We start from the raw sequence: 23,699 nt of genomic DNA on the forward strand, positions 1-23,699 counted from the left end.
GTGGGGCAGAGCCCGTTCGTCGTCGGGCGTCGCTTCCGACTGCGTCGTCCCTGCCCGTCAGCTTATAAATAACACCATCTCCCCGTTTCTTCGCGCGTTTCGCAGTTTTTCTCTTCCTCCGCGGCCGGCGAGGGGGAACCGGCTGCCTCGCTCGCAAGCCTAATTAATATCACGTGATGAGCGATCGCGGCAAAACCTCGCTGCTGCCCGAGAGATCGAGCGCGGCCGCGAGCGATAGAGTGCGCGAGCAAACTCCGCCGTGCAGATACACGCCCGCGACCCAGCCTCGAACCACTCCGTGAGAGCATAGAGGAGATATTGTTCCGTTCTTTTCACCGCTCCTCGGGAATGTTGATCGCCGACCAGGAAACTACTGTCTTCGGGAGCCACTGATAGCGCGTCGACCGTCTTTGTCGCTAGAGAACACTGTTTCCGATGTTTTTGCCTCGTTTTCCGCCGATACATCGTTTAACCCTAATTCTTTACTGATATCACATTTCCCCCCTATCCTGACTAAATAGTGTGCTCAACGTTACGTTTCGTTAACTTCGTGGAATGTCTTCAGATTCTTTACCATTGCGTCAATTTGGCGGCGAAGGACAAATTCAGTTGGGGAAACAAGGTGCGATCAATATTTTGTATCGAGTCATTGAAGGCTGGAATAGAAACGCTAGAACTAGGATCGATGCCATTTGATATTGATGGAGTTGCTTTAAATGGTAGTAAAGATAGGGCGAACAATAAAGTGAACTTTATAGACACAGCTGCAAAGGGAGTCGTAAACCATGGGGTTGATCATGTTTCTGTGCCATCGAGAATGTTGGCATGAAGACGGTGTTAGGTGGTGTCAAAGTACCGTGGGCCGTTTGTAGGTTAGTGCGGCTATACAGTCGAAGCTGGCGAAAAGCGTCCGAATGCAGGACACCGCGAAACGTGTCGCGATTGCATCCGCGATTGCATTCGATTAGCAATCCGCGGCAATAAAACCGAGAAGGAAACGCGGGGATCGAGTAGGCTGGAGTAGATAACGGACCGGGTCGAGACGGAGAGAAGGAAAGAGAGGGAGAGAGAGAGAGAGAGAGAGAGAGAAACGGAGCAGCAGGCTGGACGGAGCAACAAAACCGGCGGGATATAGAGGACACATTGTACGCGGAGGCCGGCGAACGAGAGCAGAGAAACACGTCGTGGCGAATCGACTCTCGCACCATCTCGTCAACGAGCACTCGGGGGCTGCGTGTTGTGTGTTCGTTACTGGCCCGATAGCATCTTCTCTTTTTCTCTTTCTTCTCGCTTCGCAGCGGCGTGCCTGCGTCTTTTTTTACCTTGTTCCTTCGACATCGCCGCCCTTCTTTCGACCGGCGACGATGTCGTCCGGGTCCGTGAAGTGTCGAGGACCCGATCCGACGCCTCCTCCGCATCCCAGAAACCCGTGAAAACGAAAAAGTTGCGTCTTCAAACGGAACAAGTGGCCCCCGCGCGACTCCGATTTTGTACGGTAGAACCCCGTTCACTCGGACGATAACTTTGTTAGTCGCTCCGCTCGACTAACTGAACTCCTGCTGCGAACACAATCCACTTACTCCGAGTGTGAACTTTAATTACTCGATCGAAAAATCTTGGCTGGTGGGGAGAACTAAGTGGACTTCCATTACATTAACGACTCGGTTACTACTTATCCCCAATGAACTCGCGCGAGTAGAGTTCTACCGTCACTGCAGAACAATCTCTCCGTACTTAGCAAGAAGGCAACGAGTCCGTAGAACTACTATTTCTCTGTATATGTCGTCGAGGCCTGGATGATAAACGTCGCGGGGTATACGAGAGTATACGCCGAGGAGTGTAAACATAACACGGCTCGGGTATGCCTCCTGCACGATACACGACGCTGGCGAGACCCGTGTCGTTGACATATATCGAGAATCCACTGTATTGCTGCGAGTGTAAAGATGACGAGGTAGCTAACAGGACAGCTGTGTGCTCTAAGGAGTGCTGGACTACTGGGCCCCAATTATCAAAAGGTATTTAACCTTGAGAACAATCTGACGAAGGAAAAAATGAAATTTCAGAATTTCTGAAGTAATTCCATTTCGAGTGCTATAGAAGCTCGAAAGCAGGGTTAAAACATTGCGCTGTACACGAGGCCACGTGGATCCAGAAGCGGCGAAGACAACGATGCAACAGCTCTATTGCTTTCAGGCCGCGCATAGATCAAGCATTCAATTCCATCGATCCCGTTCGCAGATCACCAGCGACGGAACAGTTTAACAGGCAGTTCAAGCTCGGGCCAAATTGGCTTCCGATTTTATAACCCCACCGCGGCAGTTGAACCCGGTATTTACGGGACGCGTAACCGGGTAGCACGGCCGAGCACTTTTCACTTCGTTATCCGGCCTCCTGCCCCCTGCCTCCCGCCCCCGCCCCCCGCCCCGACCCGCGCGATCTCTTTATTGTCCAGCGGATCGCTTTTATCTCGCGGTTCGAACGATACACGTCGACTTCCAGCCGCTTCTAATTATATCGTTCTCCTTTGTTTGCTCGGATAGTTGCGTTGAAGTCGTTTGATGTCGACCCAACGTTGACATCCTCTTTGTAGACGTCTGGTTATTCTGATAATAGGCTCTTATAGCTCTTGTAGCTGCGGTTCTTCGCGGCGGAGACTCGGGATCCTGGTTCCGCGTACCAGAAATCTATTCTGAACCTCCGTGCCCGGTGCATTTCTCAAACCGGGGATTCACAAAGCCAGAATCGACGCGTCCCTGACAAATCGACGACGCATTTCAGAAATTAAAGTATCTAATAATAAGATTTCTTATTCGACGTCGCAAAGTGTGGTACAATACGTTTGGAATGCTTGAGATCGGTCCTTTCGGTTTTGTTGTTCTTAACCCTGCAGGTGTGTATGTGAGTGTGTGTGTGTGCGGGTAACGTGTTTTAGACACTGTTTTAGTATACCTCTTTGCGGTCCAACGTGCACAGAACTTGCTACGAAACTACATAATTCAATTACAAGAATTTCTCTATATATGTCGCCAACGCCTGGATGATAAACGTCGCGGAATTATCCCCACCACCGCGGGGTATACTGCGTGAGGGGCCACGAAGCACGAGAGTAAGATGTAAACATAGCACGGCTCGAATATGTCTCCTGGACGATACCTGACGCTGACAAGACCCGCGTTGGTGACATATATCGAGAATTCACTGTGTACTTATAACGGTTAAGAAACACTAAAATTGTTCTCACTTATCGTATAATAATGACGTTATTGAGGAATAAAATGGGAATTTCTTTAACACTAAACCTACCAAGCAGACAACATATAAAAGTGAAACGTCTTATAGAAGGGAGAAGATTGAATTTATTTAAACTTTGTATGATTTTTATTATATCTGCTTAAATAACGAAGTCAATTCAGTAATTTCCTATGGAAACGTTTTTCTAATTTCGGTAATTGTGAAATAGAAAACTGGTCATTTTGGCCGTAGTAGGTTTAGTGTTAATCAAAAAAATAAGCACCGCTGCAAACGTCAACGTCTGGCTCGACCGCAAAGGGTTGGTAACAGACATATTAGACCCTTGACACTGTAGAAAATTCTACGTGTTTCAACTGTAGACTGTGTTGAATTCCCGCCCCCGCCCCCGGGGGGGTTGTAAGATGGCGGGACCCGGGGCCGTTCCATTAGACGCTGATTGCGAATTGTTCCTATCGCTTCGTGCCGTATCGAAACGCGCTCGATTCGTTGTCGGTCGGCTGGCAGCGACCTCCAGCCAGTTCCATGCGTGTTCACCTGGCCTGCGAAGGTGGAGGGAGAGCGCAGGAAGAAGAAGAGAGCTGGAGAGAGTGAGAGAGAGAGAGGGAGAGAGAGAGAAAGAGAGAGGGCGGTGGCAGAGCGCGCGGAGCCGTGCTTTCGAGGAGTCGCTATCTGAGGGAGCACTCATCGCGGTCGCTTCGTTATCGTCCGCGCGGAATCATAATGGACCATAATTGCATAAATATAATGTTAATTAACAATTAAGATTGCCGCTTTGCCTAATTGAATCGCCGCTTCTGCTACCACCGGGGGCCGTACTCGGGGGGCCAGGTTTCCTCCGAGTCTGCGTCGAGAGGGTGGAGCGGCGAGGGGCACGGGCGGATCGACAAGAGATTGCGGGGGCTCTCCGAGGTGGGTTTAAGCATTACGGCGTATCGGAAAATTATGCCGATGGCCCTGGCTCGAGTATGCACGTCCGATACCTGGCCTCGTCGACAGCGAACGTGACTCTCGTATAGAAAAACGTCGTGCAGTATAGCATTCGGAGAAACGAAGAGGGGTAGTGGTGCGTCGCCGACGCCGACGCCACTCCCGCTCCCTCGAAGCTGGATTCCGGTGGAGATAGCGAGAATTCGTGAAAATAACGCTCCGAGGAAAGTTACGAGTCGGTCCCGCCCCGCTAATTACGCCGAGAAGAAGGAGAGGTGGGCCGCGCGTCGCGGTTTTCTGGCCTTTCTGCGGCGCGCGGTACGCGTTTGTTCCGCGATCGACTACGACAGCTTCCTCGAACCGGGCAGCCTCGAGCCTGCTTTCTCTCTCTCTCCCACACACACTTGGTTCGAGGTCGTTGAACCGGTCCATCGATACCGCATCGATCGTGTTCCGGCCGGAACACGGAATCCGGGGACGCAATTAGCGGCGTGCAGATGCAATAATAATTAATTCCCGTTAATCCCCGCGGAGTGCACCGAGCCACCGCCGCCGCCGTGGCACTCGGCGCGAAACAAATGACAAGACCCCCGATACACACGCCCGACGCCGATTCTTCCGGCGAATCCTCTCCGCTCGTCGGCCTTCGCCGCGGCGAGCCGATTCCTCTCCGCCTCGCTTCCTCCGCGCCGGATTCTCCCTCTCTTTTGTGTCCGACCAACGAATTTCATTCGATTCCTTTTTTCGTTTCAGATGGTCCAGGCGATCCAGGTCCTCCGGTTTCACCTCCTCGAGCTCGAAAAGGTGAGTACGCTTCTTCTTCTTCTTCACGATTCCGAGGCGCGAGTCCTCGCTCGCCGTTACACGGCGACACGAACGACAGGGTCGACGGCGCAACGTGACCATGGATTTTCCCTTTATTATTGAACAGTCGTTTTATTCTGGGATCGCGACGGTTACGCTCGCGTGATTCGCGAATTAAGCGTCGCTGGAACTTATTTGGATGTAGACGGGCGTGGGTGTGATTTATATATGACACACGCTCGAGATCGATGAGCGTCACGATTATTCGATTTTAATGTAAAGGTCCCTCGAACCTGTGTCTTTGGTCGCACGCACAGAACAAGCGTCGCAACTAGTCCACGACTATAACGCTCGTTGTTCATGGACGAAGGTTATAGCGTCGTAGATCTATTAAAATTGAATGTTCCTCTTTGCGAATGGGTTGGAGAAACAAACACTCAAGGTTGAGACATAGGCGTAACAAAAATAAAGCAGTGTCAGTTTTAAAGATAACTATTGCACGCGACGGGCAGGGAGAACTGGACGACAAAAATCAGAGAAATCGATGATCCTTCTAACGACATTGGGACCATGGAGTTGATATTTTCAATTGTTAACATTCCTCGGAGTTTCACGCGCTAGGAGAAATAGATGACGCCGATGATAGACGATAATCTCAGCCCCCCCCCTCTCCACGATGTTGGTGCATCGCTTACCGTTGCACCCCGAACGTCAACGACTGGCCTGTTCTCCCGTTCGCTCCAATTGTTCAGGATTACCGGCGTCGCGGTAGATAAGCCGTCCGTAACGCTTGGAAAACAAGTGTTACGAGCGGAGCCGCAATTTTCCGTAATTGTAGTGAAAGCTCGGCACCACCCGTCGCCGTTGTCGTCGTCGTCTATGGTGTATACCTTGCCGGCCGACTCGAGTCGCGTTCTAACGTAAGTGGTGTCATTTAGCTGTCCAATGGCCGACCAGCCAGACGGACACGTTGCTCCGCAGTTGTTTGCATCGGGTCCGCCATCTTTCTCACCCAGGATACCCGCTTTTTGCTCGCCTTTTTCTCTTGCCCGTGGGAAATTGACTCGCCCGTGTCGCCTTTCAATTTTTATCAATGAAACGGTAACATTGCCGTTACCGTTGCTGCCATTGCCGAAACTCTTTCAAACGCGAAGGTACGCGAAGAGTGTTCGCATCACAGCTTCTTCTTAATATTTTTATCAAATTCTCGGTTAGAAGTTCTTCCCTGGCATCCTATTCGAGATCATCGTCTGAATCAATTAGGAGTGTGGGCAATAGGGTACAGGTGGCAGAAACGAGTGTCCCCCGACACGCGGGACTTTTTCACCGATCCTCGGACCGCTTCCGAGGTTTAATTGACGACACGGGGAACAGGGATCGAGATTAATTGAAGCGACCGTATCCGGGTTAATATTCCGCGCGCGTTCACGCGGATGTCAGGAGCGCGGCGGATAAATATTGCATTAGAAGGCGGCGGTTTCGGCCTCGTTTTTCTCGGCTAACGATTGATAACCGTTCGACGAGTAAAGTAAAGGCATCGGAAAGTTTTCGAGGGGGGGGGGGGGCACTCTTTGCACGGCCGCTGAATACCGGGGCGGGCCCGGCCGGCCAGGCGGTTTTTGCAGCGATATTTTATCATACGAAATAGCGGACATCCATCGCATTTCCATCGAAATGGCAGCTGACGTGGCGGCAGCCATTGGCTCCGATGGGGAAGAGGCCGCTGCTCGCCCCTCGGTGCTCCCTCTTCGACAGGCCCGCCTGGATCGCATCCTCGATCCTGCAATTTTATAGCAATTTTCCTCATTTGCCGCCGATTACATTATTATAAAGGCCTACCGGCAAATTTCGGGGGACCACCCTCCTCCTATCGACCCGTCTCCTCGTCGATCGACGACGTCCGCCATGCCCTCGTCTCGACTTCACCAACGAGAACACGAATTTATGAACTCCATTAAATGACACCACCAGCTGGGTCATTTCCTCTATCTGTTCGCCTGATAGCGAAGCTCAGGAAAATGTCGGAAAATTCTCTACAACTGCATTGCAATTTTAATCGTTATTATTAATCAAACTATCGAATTATTCTTGATAGATTTCTTTACAACAATAACAGATTTTTAGAGTAACGTATACTTGAATGAATAAGTATAGTGAAAAATTTCACACCGAAGCATTTTTATAGATTTTGTAATTGTAAAAGAAGAAACACGAAATCCGTCATTTTGAGGGACTAGGTAGTTCCAGAGTTCAGAAGTAAAGATTTACAAAAGAGTAGAATTGATTTAACAAATTTGTAAAAGTAGTCATGTCCCTATCGAAGAGTCGATCATCGATTCTGCGGGTTCTGAGAAAATAAAATGGAACGCGATAGGTTAACGCGGGTCGTCCAATCGGCAAACGTTTCCCGCTGCTATCGGAATTCCTGGCAGCGACTTCCTCCGATTCGGTTCCGAATTTCTTGGACGAAATCGCGTGTGCCCGGGGTGCAGGGCCGTATCCTAGCGGCGTGCCCCCGGATACCAGGTGGCGCGCTCGTAGATTTCGGATTCGAGCGGCGATTTATTTCGGCGAGATCGTCGCGGCGATATCGGCTGGTCGGCGCGGCGCAAAGCCGCGACAAAACCTGGCCGCAATTTGGCACGGTGCGAGTCGTACTGGCATCGACGGTAATGAAGATTGAAACGTTCCCGGTCCCCGGGGCCCCCGGAGACGAGCCGAACCGAGCCGAGAGACGGGAGACGGTCCGAGACGAGACGAGTCGAGACGAGACGGGCCGAGACGGGACAAGACGCGAGCGAGCAAAGCGGAATGCAGCGAACGCGCGATGAAGAAGATTCCATAAATATCTGCGCTCGGAGCGCGGGGCGCCGAGGGGGTTGTCCGGTGGGGGAGGGGGGAGGGGGAGCAGCAACAGCAGCAAAAGTAGAGGAGCAAACGACGGTGGAAAAGGAGGGACGACGAGACGATAAACAGAGAAGGATGGCCAATGGAGGGAAAGGCATGGTAGCCCGCGGTGCTGCGCTTCGTGCATTTAACATTTTCGAGCCAATCGCGTATTAGCATAATTACGTTTTGCCGGGGCCCGGTGCGCGGAAGGAAGGGCCACTTCTCTCTCTCTCTCTTTCTCTCTCCCTTTTCGTTTACCTTCTGCCAACCTCTCCCCTTCCCCGGGCGTTCCTCTTTCCACGTCGGTCTTTTCTGAGTTGCAGCTCGTACCACGGCATCTTTGTCTCTCGCCGTGGCCCTTCCTCTCTCTCTCCCTGTCGCTCGTTCTCCCTTCGACCTGCACTCGTGGCCGGCGCGGCGTATGTACACGCCATCACCGGTTAGAGAGCGGTAAATTTCTTATGGGGTATTATGGCGCACAGTGCATACCAACGGGATTCATACTGGCGCAACGCGCGGACAACCCTCTACCCCCTCCTCCCCCCATCCTCATCCCGGCCAGCAGCCACGGGAGAACTGGTTCTAACTTATACCTAGGCATATTTCTGCGCTAGGGACATCCGCGTGCTTCCTCCTCCTCCTCCTCCTCCTCCTCCTCCTCCGGGCCGTTCCGACGTTGAACCGTCGTTTTTTGCGCGTGTCCCGAGGGACATCCGGGTTAACGCCAAGCCTGCGACCGTTTCGAGGATGCCGTGCACCAGCCGGAAGATCCGAGATCGATGGAAACGCTTGATCCTCTTCCAGCTTGCGTGCCGGACGTCGTGTCGGGGAACGCTGCTCGTGGCTCTCGCTTCAGGAAGGATTGATTTCTTCTGATATTTTGTTGCTCTGTCACTTCGAACGGTTCTATCGTGCACGCTGACAAAAAACTGGATCCCTTTATTGGATAATTAACGCTAGGTTTACGGAGCACTAAAAGTGGCTGTATTGCACTACTTGAAATACTTTTACACTACTAAAAATAATGAGAATTCGTCTATCTAAATTTTTAACAATTTTTTGCAAAATATATGCCCAAAGATAATAAATTTGTTGAATTCCATTCGTCTTTACAATCTCGATAATCGTTAATTCAAAATGTTAAAACGCGTTACCTTGTCACGTCCTGTAAACCCGGTGTTAAACTATGAAGCTCGATGCATTTTTCTCCGTACTCCAGCTCGTAATGACACTTTGGAAGGACGTAGTTTTTAAAACAATATTGGCCAATTTGTTTCAGCGGCCATCGTTCATATTCAAGGGGTGAAAACAGCCTTCAAAGTTTGTTACAGCCGTTAGAGCTAGAGAGGTGGTTCACATGACAAACTTGTGTATTTTTTAATAAGGAATTAAGGATATCTTAATTTGATTAAAAGATACATTAAAAATTGACAATTTTTTATTAATTTTTCCAGTCAAATGTTAATACATTTTCTTGAATATCAATGTGTGAGAAGTGCAAATACAAAATACGGATAAAATAGAATTTTTATTTCTCCATTATAAAAAGAAATCATAATTTAATTTGGAATTAACTTTGGAATTTTCTGCAAGACGGTGGCCTTAATTGCTGATAATTAATCAGAAAGAAAATTTCTACTAATATTCCGAATATAAGGATGGAACACAATATTTCACTTCCAATGATCAAAAATTGTTACCGCGGGTACAACAAGACTGGTCGCCGTCAGCGTCCGCTGCAAACAGATATGGTTCCGCCCTCGAACTTCGAGAGCTGTTTTCACCCCTTGAACACGAACGATGGCCGCTAAAGAAAAATACGTGTCTAACATTTTCGCAAGAACCACGTCGTACCAAAGTTACATTCAGATCTGAAGATGTCACTTCGTGATCGAACCCTTGTAAGTGGAATTCCAAAAAACGATTCACGGCGATCGTCGAGCTCCCGAAGTCAGAGCGCTATAGCTGGAGAGGGAAGGAAGCGTCTCGTCACACCCGGTATATAGGTATCCTGTGCGTGCGGTAAGGGATGGTCAGGTTGTGAATCGGGAGCACGGGAGAGGGACCGAGACAGACACCCCGAAACCTTCATTACCTTCGGCTTCAAAGGAGCCCATTGTGCCGTAAATGGGGTTCGCTCTGTGCTCCTTTTTTTCGTTCCTTGGTTCGTACGTACCCTGGATCCGTTCCATTCTTCGCCGTTTGCCTTTCCGAGAGCCCGTCAACAGAGGGAGGACGGCGGAAGGAGAGCGGTGTTCGTACGACGAGGGGGTCAGGACCGGCGGGGAGGGGCGCGTAAGGGGGCAAAGAGAGGAGACGAGAGAGGGGGGAGGGTGGAGATCGGGGTAGACACTTGTTCGCTGGTTCCTTCGTTTACGTAAATTCTCGAGTAATTTCAGGGTCGGAATGAAAGGAAACCACGCGGCGGTATAATGTCGCCTCGTGCGGAACCTCCCCTCGCGCGATCGAGGGGGAGGAGAGAGAATAAAGACGGGGAACAAGAGAGCCGGGCGAACCTCAGGACCCCGTTTAAGAAGTCTTTGAATCGAGAACTCGTTCCGAGGAGGCCTGCGCGCGGGCGAGGGCGCGCGCGCGGCTCCGCTTCCCGCCGCGGCGACAAGTTTCTTCGTCACCGTTTAATCGCGTCAACTCGAGAGAGATTTTTTCTCTCCGCTCTGCGGCAGAAACACGAGGAATTTATCTTTGCACACGTGGGACGGCGAGCGAGTCTGTGGCCCGGTGTGCTCGCGGGAACGAACAAGTCGAAGAGGGAGGAAGAGGGAGAGAAGAGAGAGAGAGCTGGAGCGCGTATTCGAGGAAGAAACAAGTCCGCGGGCACCGGGTGAAATCCGGCCGACAATTTCTCTTCTGGCGCGCGTACAAACCGACACCCCTGTCCGCGGAGCTTGTTAAATCGGCCATAAAATTGGAATAATCTCGAGTTACAGCGTCGCCGGTATCGCGCGGCCATTGAGTTTCTTCTGGCGCTTGTACACACACCGAGCGAAGCTACCTTCCGGTAATGGCGTTGCCTCTGGTGTCGCATGTACCCACGGAGAACACGAGAAGCGTTCGCGGGGACGTAATGAAAGCGATACCGTCCCTTTGCCTCTCCGCCACCGCCCTCCCCTCTCTTTCTTTCTCTTCCTCTCTGGCCTGGTGCTTTTATTTCGGAACGCTCGAGAAAATTTACGCCCGTCTCGCTCTCTCGCGGAAATTAAATACCCGCTTGGATAATTCCGCCGATAGCAGTTCTCCGACGAGGGCTTTCACCGGCTCGGGGAAAGAGAGCTCTCGCGATCGAGAGGTCGCCGGCTGGAAACGGCGATCCTTTGAGACACTCGATATTTTCCGTGGCCCCCGCAAACCCTCCCCTGTCCCTTCACCTCTTCCTTTTCTTCTTCTTCTTCTTCTTCTTACGTTCGTATCAGAAAATCCGAGAAGCACCGGTCTCCCCGCACGGATGAATTAGATACCAAAGAAGTGCACCGCGCTCGCTGCTCCGCCTAGCGTATCCTTGACTCTAGGAGCGTGGTGTACAGTGTCAACCGTGTGGCCGTGCGAACGGTGAAAGGATATGATACATTTGAAACAACGGAGCCCGGTCCACCACGTCTAATTCCTACCGTTTATTTTTCCACTTGCCGAGGAACCCGGACCCTCGGATCTCTTTTTTGGGAGAACTGTTTCGCGCGGGGTTCGATTACCGACCGATCCTAGTCCCTCCGCTTTTCGTTTTGTCTCCCTCCATTCTCGAGTCCTTCGTATCGCGTGTCCTAGACCAGAGATCGTCCCAACGGTTCTGCAGATCGCGTGAACCGTTTGCACCTCGCGGGAACATCGGATCGAGGGCAGGACGCTTTTTCCGAGTCCGATACGCCTAGCCCGTCGTCGATCAGGAAACTCCGTTAGCCTCTAAATCTCGCATTGCTATACCGAAAAACGATAACATGTTCAATTTTTAATTCCTTCACGAGAATTTCGAACGAGATCATTTTTCTAAGTAGTCACTGGAGAACCTATCTACTATATACAGTGATTTCTCTGTATTTGTCGCCAAGGCCTGGATGATAAAGGTCGCGGAATTATCCCCACTTCCGCGGGTTATACGAGAAGGCTTCGGACGCCGAGGAGTGTAAACATAACACGGCTAGGGTATGTCTGCTGGACAATACACGACCATGGCAAGATCCGTGTTGTTGACATATATCGAGAATTCACTGTGGTAGACAATGTCAGGGGCGATGAACTGGCCGCTTGAAATATAGGAATTCCACACCCACCATACTCTGTCTTATGCGATTCAGTATATCTCGTCTAAAAGAAATCGTAGGGCGAGGAGTTAATCCTTTGCACTCAAAGCTATTTACACTCCAAAACGAAACATTTCTTCCGATCGAAAATACTTCCCTTCTTATATATTTTTCTTCCTGTTATACATACGAAAATGGTGGAAATAACTCGTACAATACTGAAATGTTTAGCAATTTATTGAATACAAGCACATTTAATGTCAAAGTAAAACTGTACTCTGTTTTTACTGTACTTTGTGGAAGACCCCACATCCTAGGAATATTGGGAAATACCTGATTCCCCTTCGTTTTATTGAAGGACGTCCTCCCTTCAGGTATGGAGGTACGTACCACCGACCTCGCGTTTGGGCATCAGTTCTAATTGAGCGCCCGTCTTGTAAACACTTCCGTCAACGTCTTCTTATACTTAAACATATTTCTTCCACCGCGTCCATGTATAATTATTTTCACATAACCCCTGAACATTTAATAACGTGAAAACTATTTTGAATAATGGTACAGCAATTTTGAGTGGCGCCCTAAGGGTTAATATACAGTACAATAATTTGTGGAACAGTTCGGTGCACGTTTATCGTCGATATCAAGGATGTTGGCTTTTGTTGATCTCGGATACGAGTGCTGGAAATAAAAAGATGGTCGTTCGGTGTTTTTATGTACGAGGAGGAGTGGGGGCACCAGGTTGAAATGTACTCGCGCGCTAAAAAATGGCTCGATATCCGTGTTCCCGCGCGCAAGGGGTACGATGGGCACACGGTGGGCCCCGAGTCGGTGTAGGTGAACATTCTGCTAGCGGGCTCCTTTCGGCGTGGCCGGGGAGACGGGAGGAGAGGGGGAAACGATGGGCCCCGTTTCTTTTCTTCGGTGAGCATTGTCGGCCGGTTCGACTCGACTCCCGGTGGATCAAATTCTAACCAGTCCGGCATTATAGCCGCTGTCCTTCGGGGTCCTCTCTTCTCCGCCCGCTCTCCGCGCCGTTTCGTCCCCGCGTTAAAGAGAGTCTAGTCATCTCGTGGAGGCATTGTGTTACCTGGCGGTGGCACGGAGAAAATTCTGGAGAAGTTTGCGTTGGCATGAGAACCCGAGAGGAGCGTGTTGTCGCCGGCCGTCCTCTCGCTCCGATATCGGTCTTTGTCAGTTCTGCCGGGGACGCGATTTTCCCATGAAACCAGCCCGAGGGTGGAGAAATGCGCGTCCCAAAGGCTGACCGGACGGGGCGGGTGTTGTGTGCATCGTGAAATATCGTATGCGCCGGCCGAACGTCGCGTCGCGTCGCACGCGGCGGCGATCTCTGGAAAGAGGATCGGGTCCGTGCATCGGTTACCTCGCGTTCGATCAACGAGCCTTCCTTTCGCATACGCTTAACGCATGATAAACGCGTGCATTGTCTACGCTCGGTGTTAGCCACGGTCTTCCTCCATTGGACGGTGCCGCCTACGGCAAAGATGGCCGTCTTCTCTATTACATATAAATGCCTAATAAGAAGAACGCCGTAAGTATCTGGCTAGGTGGATAGGTTGCCGAGAGGCAAAGTAGAAGCCCCGGCAACGAACAGAACGGGAGAGGCAGAGAGAAAGGGACGGAGAGAGAGAGAGAGAGAGAGAGAGAGAGAGAAAGGCAGAGAGGTAGAGGAATGGTCAGATAGGGGGTTAGAGGGAGACGGAGAACGGGCTAGGAAGACCAAGCGCGTACGCGCTTGCAACGAGAGAAGACACGCCGCCTCGTAATGCGCCGGCCTTCCCCCTTTCTCCTCTCGACCCCCCATCCGTCGATTTACATATAACAAGATAACCGTTTTTATTTGCTTTTGCTTATATAATACATTTTTTCTAAACCGAATCAAGCGGCGAGTCGGCTCGGTTCGGCGGGGATGGGGTCAGGAGAGATCGGGGGGATGGACAGGGAGGGGAGGATGAACCGTGAGGAGGACGCTGGAGGACCGAGTATCCTATAGGCCTGTCAGACCTCATTTGCATACATAACATTCTGGTCGACTGGACACCGGTCAGACCTCCTCTCTCTGTCTCCCTTCGATCCTGTCTCTTGGACGCGCAGCCAGTCTTGTCTCTCGCTGCCGGACTGCTTCCACGGCCTCGAGATGCAACGAACTCCTCAACGGCCCTCTCCTCCATCTTTGTGTATCGATACCAACGCTCGTATCGGCCGGATCTTTTGGTACCTTGGTCCGAGGTGAAAATACCGGGTGAACGGTTTGTAGGGAACGGGAGAAGGGACCGCGCGTGTCACGGATACATCGCATAGTTTAGGGGGTGTCCAGCGGGCACCATAACGTTCCTTCTCTCTCTTTAGGTTGACCGTTCGTGTCTCTTATGCTCAACCTTGAGGACTGTTTTCACCTTCGCGACACGAACAACGAGAGAAACAAATTTACACAGTATGGAGATTACTCCACTTAATAGTTTCCTTTCCTCTAAAACCCTACACCATGGAAATTTTGCGAGAAGTCGTGTTATATGTCGAATGCGCTGTCGATAGACACTGTTCGGACGGACGACGGTAAATGATGAGCGACGAGAGCGAGGTTCAAAGCGGTCGTTAAAATGTCAAGCGTGAAGTTTAGAAAGGCGTCGAAACCGAAGTCGGGAGCCGGGGACATTAAAACAAGCGCCGCGGCATCAATTAAAATCTTATTTACGACTTCCCTTATCTCGGGGCTCGGCTGCTCGGGCTGTCAGAGAGCCGTCCCGAGAGCGTCACGGTAGTCGTTAGTTTTAATAGAGTGTTCCGGAACGAGAGAGGAACAGATAGAGATAGATAGATAGCTGGAGAGAGAGAGAGAGAGAGAGAGAGAGAGAGAGAGAGAGAGTACGAGTTAATTCGATTCCAAATTTGACTGTTTCAGGTGCACGAACTCTGCGACAACTTCTGCCACCGGTACATCAGCTGTTTGAAAGGCAAGATGCCGATCGACCTAGTGATCGACGACAGGGAGAGCTCGAAACCGCCCGAGATCGGGAACGGGCTGGACGGTGGCGGGCCGAGGAGCACCGCTGACAGCACCAGCCACACGGACGGAGCCAGCACGCCGGACGTCGTGAGTACCTCACCATCGTCAACGTCTTATTATCCGCACGACGCGATCACCCCCCATCACCACCATCACCACCACCACCACCACCATCACCACCAGAACAATAATAACAATAATAATAATAATCACGCCGGTATCGGCAGTACCGCCACTACCACCCCCTTGCAACTGAGCCAAAACCAAAGCCAAAACCACCACCCTGCGCCGCAGTCGAACACCACCACTACTACTGCTATTACCCCAAGTAGCGCCGCCACAACTCCCAACTCCCTAAAGCGTACGCACCAACAGATGATGATGGCAGCCGCGGCGGCATCCGCGATGGCCACCTCGCCGCACGCAGCCGCATCCGCGCCCCCAGCGCACGCGCACGCCGCCCTCGCCGCCTACCACAGCATCAGCTCGGCCGTTTATCCGTGCTCGTAATAGACGCGACTTCCGTGCCGATACCGCGAGACCTTTTCTCTTCTTATCACCGTGATACCTAGTACTGTCTTCTGTTCCCTCTGCTGTGCCGTCTCTTCGTCTTCGTCCACCACCAACACCCACACCATCTGTACGCGCGCAGTCTGGCGTCGTCCGATCTTCGTCCTCGTCTTCGTCTTCGTCTTCGTCTGTCATCCCCCACGCAACCAGGTCATCGAGAGTAGTCCTCGTTCTCGAGCGTGTCGTTCGGCCGCGTGTCTTTCTTCTGCTCTTTCGTCGTCGCCTGGTCGTCTCGCGCCGTCGTCCCGGAACGGAGGAGAACACGAAACTTTTGAAAATTCCGCGTGTGACCCGCGCGTCGCGATGTCTCGATCGCGACTGTTTCGCGGGGAGCACCGCGGACGCACCAGGCGCCCTCTCGCACGTGTTCTCGTCCCCGTGGCCTCGCCTCGAGGTCACGAGCTGTTCCGGAGGGAAGTGTCGTCGGCGAACAGCGAGACACTCGAGGATCTGTCTGCGCCCAGCAGCCGGGGGTTCGTACCGACACGCGAGCGTCTCTTCAGGAGCCTGGCCGTGTATTCCTTTTCTCCGGGGTGTCGAAGAGTCTCGAGGGGTTGTGTGTGTCGTTGTCATTGTCGTCGTCGTCGTCGTCGTCGTCGTCGGGAGGGTGTCTCGATTGGGTCGTGGGTGACAGTTGCCGCGCGATACTGTTGGACTGGCGCTACTTGTCGGCATTTCCAGTACGTTGCTAGCGAGTGTCTCGTACTGATCACGAGCGAAGGACGAGTGTTAATACTTTGTTTGGCACTTGGCTGGCTTTTTACGTTCCACTCACGAATTCTGTATTTCTACATTTCTGCCATATGTTTATACTCTCTCTGTTTTGTCTCTTCACTTCTCTGTTGTTTAAATACATACATGGATACATTCACATCTGCGTGTCTGTCTCTCTATCCTCTCTGTTGAGTGTTGCTCAAGCCGTAGAGAACAGATATCCACACCGTAGAGAGAGAGAGAGAGAGAGAGGGGGGGAGAGAGAGAGAAAGAGAAATCCATATAGTGTGTACAGAAAATTCCACACGCTCGGGCGCGTCGCTTGCGTTCCTCCCGCTGCGCTCGAGCACTTCCGCGCACCGGTGTGCTATAGGGTGTGTGCACGCGAGAGAAACGTGTTCGTCTCCGTTGCATTGGTAACGGACCGGCGAACGTTTCCCGAACTGGTCGGCCAGATCGACGGGACAGTCCATTTGCTCGGTGGCCACGCTCGATTACGCAAGATCGCGGCGTGCCCAGCGGTGAAGAACGCTTCTAAATTCGTCTCGGAGCCAGACACCGGCCGAACCAAGACACTCTACCTAGACTTTCGGCTAGCTTTCAAAACACGATCCTCGAGCCCCGGAGTCCGACTTTGGACCCGACCGGGTCGCGTGTAGCAGATACGCGTTTCTCCGAGCGCGCGCGTGTTCTAGCCAACCGAGCCGGCGGACGTTACGCAATTGATTTCTGCGTGTCGTCGCGGCCGCTCGATTCTTCTGTACCCTCTGCCGCACGTGTGTGCAGACGTGCGGCCGTCGTCGTGAAACCGAGTGAAACCGAGAGACACGGTACACGTGGTCTCTCGCGGCCACGTGGTGCTCGGTGCACGCCGACGAGCACACGCGCGCCCCCTAGCCCCCAATCCCTCTGTTCTGTTTCCTCCAAGGTCTCTTCGCGGTCTATGCGGCACAGCGCACGGATTCGTATGGCGAACTTACCGGGCATTATGGGAAGGGCGAAGATTTCGCGCGGGCCCTTCCCGCTGGGGCGACACGGTGAGAGCTGAGGACTAGTGTTAGGCGAGAAACGTTGACGCGGAACGTTTCGTTATTCGAGGGACACGGGCGCGGATCAGGTCGGTTTCTTCTTTCGTGACGCGGCCTCCGACCGGTAGACACACTTCGCGTTTCTCTTGTCGATCGACCGATTTTTCTTTCATCATCTCGGACCGTATACGAAGGATTTTATCGTCGAGGACGAGAAGGTTTTATTTCGCTTTTATTAGCTGGTCGGACCGCCGAGAAAATCGTAGCGGACACGCGAGCAGGAGGAGCGGGTCGCGCGAACATTCTTCTTGTTTCCCTCGTCTCCCAGATATACAATGATCGATACCGATCTCGTCGCGCGTTCCGAACAGATTCGGTGTAGAACGCGGACGCGCGTTTTTAGGACCGTGTGTAGCTCGCGGAAGAGAGAGAGAGAGAGAGAGTGAGAGAGAGTGAGAGCGCGAGCGATACGATTAAGTGCTAAACGAACTATTTACCGTGATCAGGATATACGTAATAGGATTAAGGCTTCTAAGCGTGACAAGATGAATTTTGTGTCTATTTTTAAAACGAAACGGTTCGGATCGTTAATTTAAGAGTCGCGCGTATGCGGGTGCGAATGAGCGAAAATGCGCGGGAGTGTGTGTGTGCGCGCGCGTGCGCCAGACAGAGAGAGCGAGAGATTCGGGAGCGAATGCGCCGACGTTCGAATTCGCGGAGGTAGACGTATAGTTTTTAATTTATTGAATAGTAGCTTCGACTAGTGGTAAAAATCGGGCGAATAGAAAGCTGATCAAAAGGACACGAAGGATTGTACTCGGCGTGCGACAAAATGCGTGTTCATGCTGTTCGAGACGCTCGGGTCTTCGACGGACGAGCAATCTCCTAGAATTTTTAACAAAGACTGGTTTCCTCTGTTACCGATATCGACAACGAAACGTTTTTCCCCGTTCTATTTTCTTTGACTGACGGAAATCGTATGATCCATCGAGCGTCTCGAGCAGAGTGTCACGATCGATCCCGCCGTGGAAGCGATTCACGCGATCGAACGGTTCGTCGAGAGGAATACAAAAAAAAAAAAAAAAAAGGCAGCGAGAAAGAGAGCACGGAGATTCGAGCGAGATACCCACAAGTCGTACGCGATCGAACTGTCACCACACTAGGTCTCGGTACTCGTAACTAGGGAGTTGTGTGAGGTACAAGTCCTGGCCGGCAGGGCGCGCGAGGTCCACCCCCAATCCCCGTACTTAATAACCCTTGTACTCAACGATAAAACTTGTGCAGAACGTGTATCTAGGAAGAGCGAGCGCAAGAGGGGAACGAGCCCCCCAGCTGGTGCCCCGACCGAGCCTCTCGGTCTCGGGGAGAGCTCCTTGACCCTGGAATTAGCATTTCTTACACGCGAAACCAGTACACGCTACCAGACCCACTGACAAACACACCGACACATGCATACACTCGTAAACACAAACAAGGAACACGCACACAGGGTCGTCATGAATCATAACAGAAGAACACGGGACCTTTACACGCTCGCAATCGAATCGCGTGTGCATCGTACGTATGCACACGGATCCGAGCGGTGCACAACACACAAAACAAAGGGTCACGTGAGTGTGCGGGCCAGTGGCACGGATGATTCTTGCCGATCGGTAGCCCGGCCCTTTCCTGCGCCAGCACCGGCAAGAATCATCCGGGCGAGTCAGGCGCGCGCGCACGCGCGCACACACAGCGCAAAAGTCTCGAACAGACACTCGTAACCGGAGAGAGAAAACAGTATATATCACACAGGGAACAAATGTTGGCCCCCACACGACAGGTACGTAACACGGAAACAGGGTGAAGGGCGCACGGGGCACCAGACCGAAGGAGATGCTCGCCACGGGCTCCCCGATCGTGAGATACGCCGCTGCGATACGCCGCGATACGCTGCGCTCGCGCTCGCGGCCAGATCGCAATCAGAGAAATTGAACGAACGAAAGAAAAGCAACAAGGGTGTACGGAGGTCGGAAGGTGGGCTTCGGCACCAGCCGGTCGGAACCCTAGTTACGAGTGCCGAACCTAGGGGCCGAGGGACCTTGTACGAAGGTCTCTCGGCTTTCTTCCTTCGCAGCCCCCCCCCCCCTATAACCCCCCCACCCCCATTGGTTAGGGGCCCAGGAAACGACACACGGTGGAGTGTCGAACGGGCTGAACTACACGGAGGAACCGGAAAGAGGAAAGGAGAAAGGGGTAGAGAGAAAGCGAGAAAGATAAACCGGAAGTCGATGGTATATACAAGACCGGAGAAAACGCGTACGCGCGTAACTCGGACCGCGTTCGATGTTCGCGCGCTTTGATATCGCCGCCGATAGAGAGAGGGGCCAGCGCCAGTTTGCGTGTGTGCGCTGTCTCCTCGATCGGAACGTCGACATTTTTGTTTGACCGGTAAGGCGCGAATTGTACATTTGTATTTGTGATGATTGGGTTCGTTGTTTGTTGCGTCTTCCACATCGGGACTTCCGGGCGGGCCGTCCGCCGGAAGCGCGTGTCGCGTCGAACGACACGCGAACGGTTCTTCGCGTTTTTATTCGTCTTTCCTACGTTTTTTTTTCTTTTTTCATCTACGATGTTTTGTACGGTTCGTTTTATTTTTTTTTGTTTTCTCCTCTTCTTTTTTTTTTTAATTTTTATTTCGACCGTTCGTTGTTCTATCGAGATCTCGAGCCTGTAGTTTATTACACGCATCTCAACCGTCCGAGGATTCGGTTCAATTACGCTTAGAAAATGAATGAAAAACGGCTCGACTGGACGCATCGCGGAGCGCGCTCCTTGAGCGCGGCGAGAGACAGAAAGAGAGAGTAAACAAAACACGCGCGACACGAAGCGGAGAAGCGGAGACTAACGTGAATACATAGTGCCATAGGTGCAGAGCAGGCGCTCGCGTGCGCCCAGACTGTGTACTTAATTAATGATAATCGAGGAACGAGACGATTCGGGCCGGGAATAACCTCGAAACGTATCTATACGCCGTTACCAGATCGGGAGGTTTCGTGAATTCTTTTCTTTTTCTTTTTTTTTTCTTTTTTCTTGCGGTTTACGAACGACAACGTGTATTCGCCGCGAGCACGCCTCGTCCACGGTCGTCGCGACGCTCGGTATACTGCTTTGTTGCGCAACACTCGAGTCAGAGGGAGGACCGGGTAACCAGTTACCATCGGCGGTTCTACGTTTCGAGACTGATTTTTCGTTCGCGTCGATATTGTTGTTGGATCTTTTCGCGACGGTGGACGAGCCGACTCGACGAGATACTCGGTCGACGCAGCTTGGCGTCTCGCGTACTCGGTACACTTATTATTTTTCGCCCGACGGGATCTCGATCGATGGACTGTCTCCGAGGATCGATCCGCGCCGGGCGGGAACGCACTGTTTGTTGAGCATGTCGCGGTTTTTCTTGTCGATAGTGTTACGTTTTTGTTTCGCATTGTTTCTACGGTTTGTTAACGTTTGAGGAGGAACAACGCGGCGTTCCGTGCGCGATTCTCCGTAGCGTAGATCACTGGACAGACTTCCGACTCGCGTGCGGAGAGAAAGAGTGAGAGAGAGCGGGAGAGAGAGAGTGAGAGAGAGAGAGAGAGAGAGAGAGAGAGTGAGTATGAAAGAGAGGGAGAGAGAGTGAGTATGAAAGAAAGAATGAGAGAACGATGGAGAGAAAGCGATAGAGCGAGAGAGCATACACACAAGAAAACACACACGACGTACTAAGCACGCAGACAGAAACGCACGGGCACACCGGCGAACCGACACGCACACGTTGTTTCAATTAGCCGAGGTTGCGTAATTATAGACGCGTCGCGGCGCGCCGCGCCGGGCGGGACGAGTCCTCGAGTACGCGTCGCTACGGACAATTTGTGCATGTATGTGTGTTTACGATTACAACTTTGAAAATGTAGGCTTAAGCGTAACCACGATGGATGAACGAAAGACAGGACGAATGAGAGAGCGAAAGAAAGAAAGAAAAAGAAAGAAAGAAAGAAAGAGTGAAAAAAAGGAAGGATAACGATTACGACGAAAATTCAGCCGAACATTGTATACGACTAGCATTACATAGCGATAATATATTACCGATAATGATACTTGTTTAAACTATTGTCTCAATCAACGTATTTTCATTATAAATAAATGTTAGCCTTGTTGAGTTAAAACAAAAAAAAAAATTCACCACACGACTTACTGGTAATTTCCACCGGAACCGATTGCTCCAATACGCCAGGCGAAGATCTCCAGCTCGAGATAACGGAAGCCTAGCTCTCTCCTTTTCCTCTGCATGCAACAACACACATCTTCGTGTCCTTTTTTATAATCGAAGCGTGAACCGGGGCCCCGAAGCGTCCCGCCGGCTTTGATAACCGCGAGGCCGATTGCTCGCCGGCCGATAATTGCGATCGGATTAATTAAACATCGTCACGGACGGGATCCTGGAGCCGAGCGGCGTCAACGGAGCAGAACCAGCCCCGTCGTCGAAGCTGATCGTCGATGGTGTGTCGATCGTGCCGGCGTGAAATCGGCGCGATGACAAGCCGATTCGTCGGAGCGTAACGCGTCCGCGACGCGCGCGTACCTCTTAAAAATTAATTAAGACGAGTTCGAGAACCGATTCGCCGCCGATAGGACGCCGATCATCCACATCCACGGGAACGTCCTGCACGGGGACAAGGACGAACGCTAATCGGAGCGGCGACGGGATCGATCATTAGGGAGCGAGACAAAGAAGTTACGATTCCCGGAGGGCCGCGCGCGCGCGCGCCACGCCATTGCAAGGGAATATTAGCCGAAGAGCGGACCTAACCTGCCGGCAACGCGGCCCATAAATCTCGGTTAACCCTCCGCTAATAAATATTTAACCCTTTAAATTTGCAACAACCCTCAGCGTGTTGCCATTTGCATAAGACTTCTATTTCATTTACACATCGCATAATTGAATATTTAAATTCAATTGCCCGCCGTTACGCGCTCGCAATCCCGAGCCGCAAAACTGTAGTAAAACTTGTAACGGGGCCACTTTACTTTCCCCCGCACACCCCTTCGAACCCCTCTTACAAGCCGCCCGCTGGAAAACCACCCCCGTTCCGGCGGCGGCTGAGACGAGACCGCCACCCCCTCTCCCCTCCCCCTCCCCCGCCTCGTCGCGATCAACCCCTGCCCCAAAGGAACTGCTTCGAGAATATTTCGCCTCCTCCCCGGGAACGTCGAGGGACGGATTCCTCCGACGGGAAAACGTCTTCCGCGTGTGTCCGCCGCCGATCGTCAGCGCGCGCACACCACTCGCCCCGCGAATTCTTGTCCTGGCTGTTGTCCCCGGGATCTGGCCTGGAAATAGATCCTTGGTTCTCTTTGGATTATCGGGAAACTTTGTGCGAACAATCCATTAATTCGTTCCACACGCAATTCTGTTCTGTTCAGAATTATTTTATATTTTCAGGAAGCACGTGAGTGCAGCATCTGTTCTAAGGATACAATCAACTACAGGTTACTCGATTTCGTTAAAGTGTCCATTATGTTTTTCAGAGAACTAGGAATATCGTACAGCGACTGTTTATTTAGAGCATACGATCTTACGCCTGCAATTATTGTGCAACTGCTGCGCGAAGTGCAGAACTGCATATAACATCATAAGGAAGCATTTTCTACTCTCGTTCGTCCTTTATTTCGTTCGTATCTTATACCGCGCGCATTAGTACCTCTATGCTGTCGAGTATCAATGTGCTTTCATTATAACCTGCGCTTTCGTGTGCGTGTTCGCGCTGAGACTATCACCGGATACGAATCTACGAAAAAAGGGGAGGAATCACGAACGCCGATCACGAGCACGAGGGTAAGTTTCGAGCGCAACTTTCGTACGTTTCAAAGCTTGGTCTCTGGAAAGAAGGTGTAGCTTTTAGAATTTTCGGAGCGATCGAACTCGAAGCGGCCGCGAACGTTTCGATGGCCAAATTAAAACCGAGCCCACCCGGGCCCCACGTATTCCTGATATTTTTTTGGGCGAGCATGTGCCCGGTCTCCGTGGCGTTGCCAAATATTTTTAGAAGCATTTCATCGGGTGACGAGAGCGCGCATACGCGCCACGTGTCGAGGCTCGTCCGTGTTCCGTGGTGAATGTCCTCGCGTCGTTCTTCTTCTTCTCCTCTTCATCTCGCGTTCGCCTTCGTCTTCGTGTTCCCGCTCTCTGTGTCGGGGTCCCTCCGTTCGCGACAG

General features: G+C 51.8%; 1 protein-coding gene across 6 annotated transcripts in view; it reads left to right on the plus strand.

Annotated features, from left to right (window-relative positions):
* The window catches only part of Hth (Meis homeobox homothorax), a 617,913-nt gene that overhangs the window by 74,995 nt on the left and 519,219 nt on the right, over window positions 1–23,699 (plus strand). For all 6 annotated transcript variants that reach the window (XM_076803532.1, XM_076803533.1, XM_076803536.1 and 3 more), the window contains exons 5-6: window positions 4,936–4,986; window positions 15,049–15,240. In XM_076803532.1, the coding sequence (XP_076659647.1) occupies window positions 4,936–4,986; window positions 15,049–15,240 (243 nt within the window). The remainder of the gene's footprint in view (window positions 1–4,935; window positions 4,987–15,048; window positions 15,241–23,699) is intronic.

This window comes from Halictus rubicundus, chromosome 18, assembly GCF_050948215.1.
Source record: "Halictus rubicundus isolate RS-2024b chromosome 18, iyHalRubi1_principal, whole genome shotgun sequence".
Classification (NCBI taxonomy): domain Eukaryota; kingdom Metazoa; phylum Arthropoda; class Insecta; order Hymenoptera; family Halictidae; genus Halictus; species Halictus rubicundus.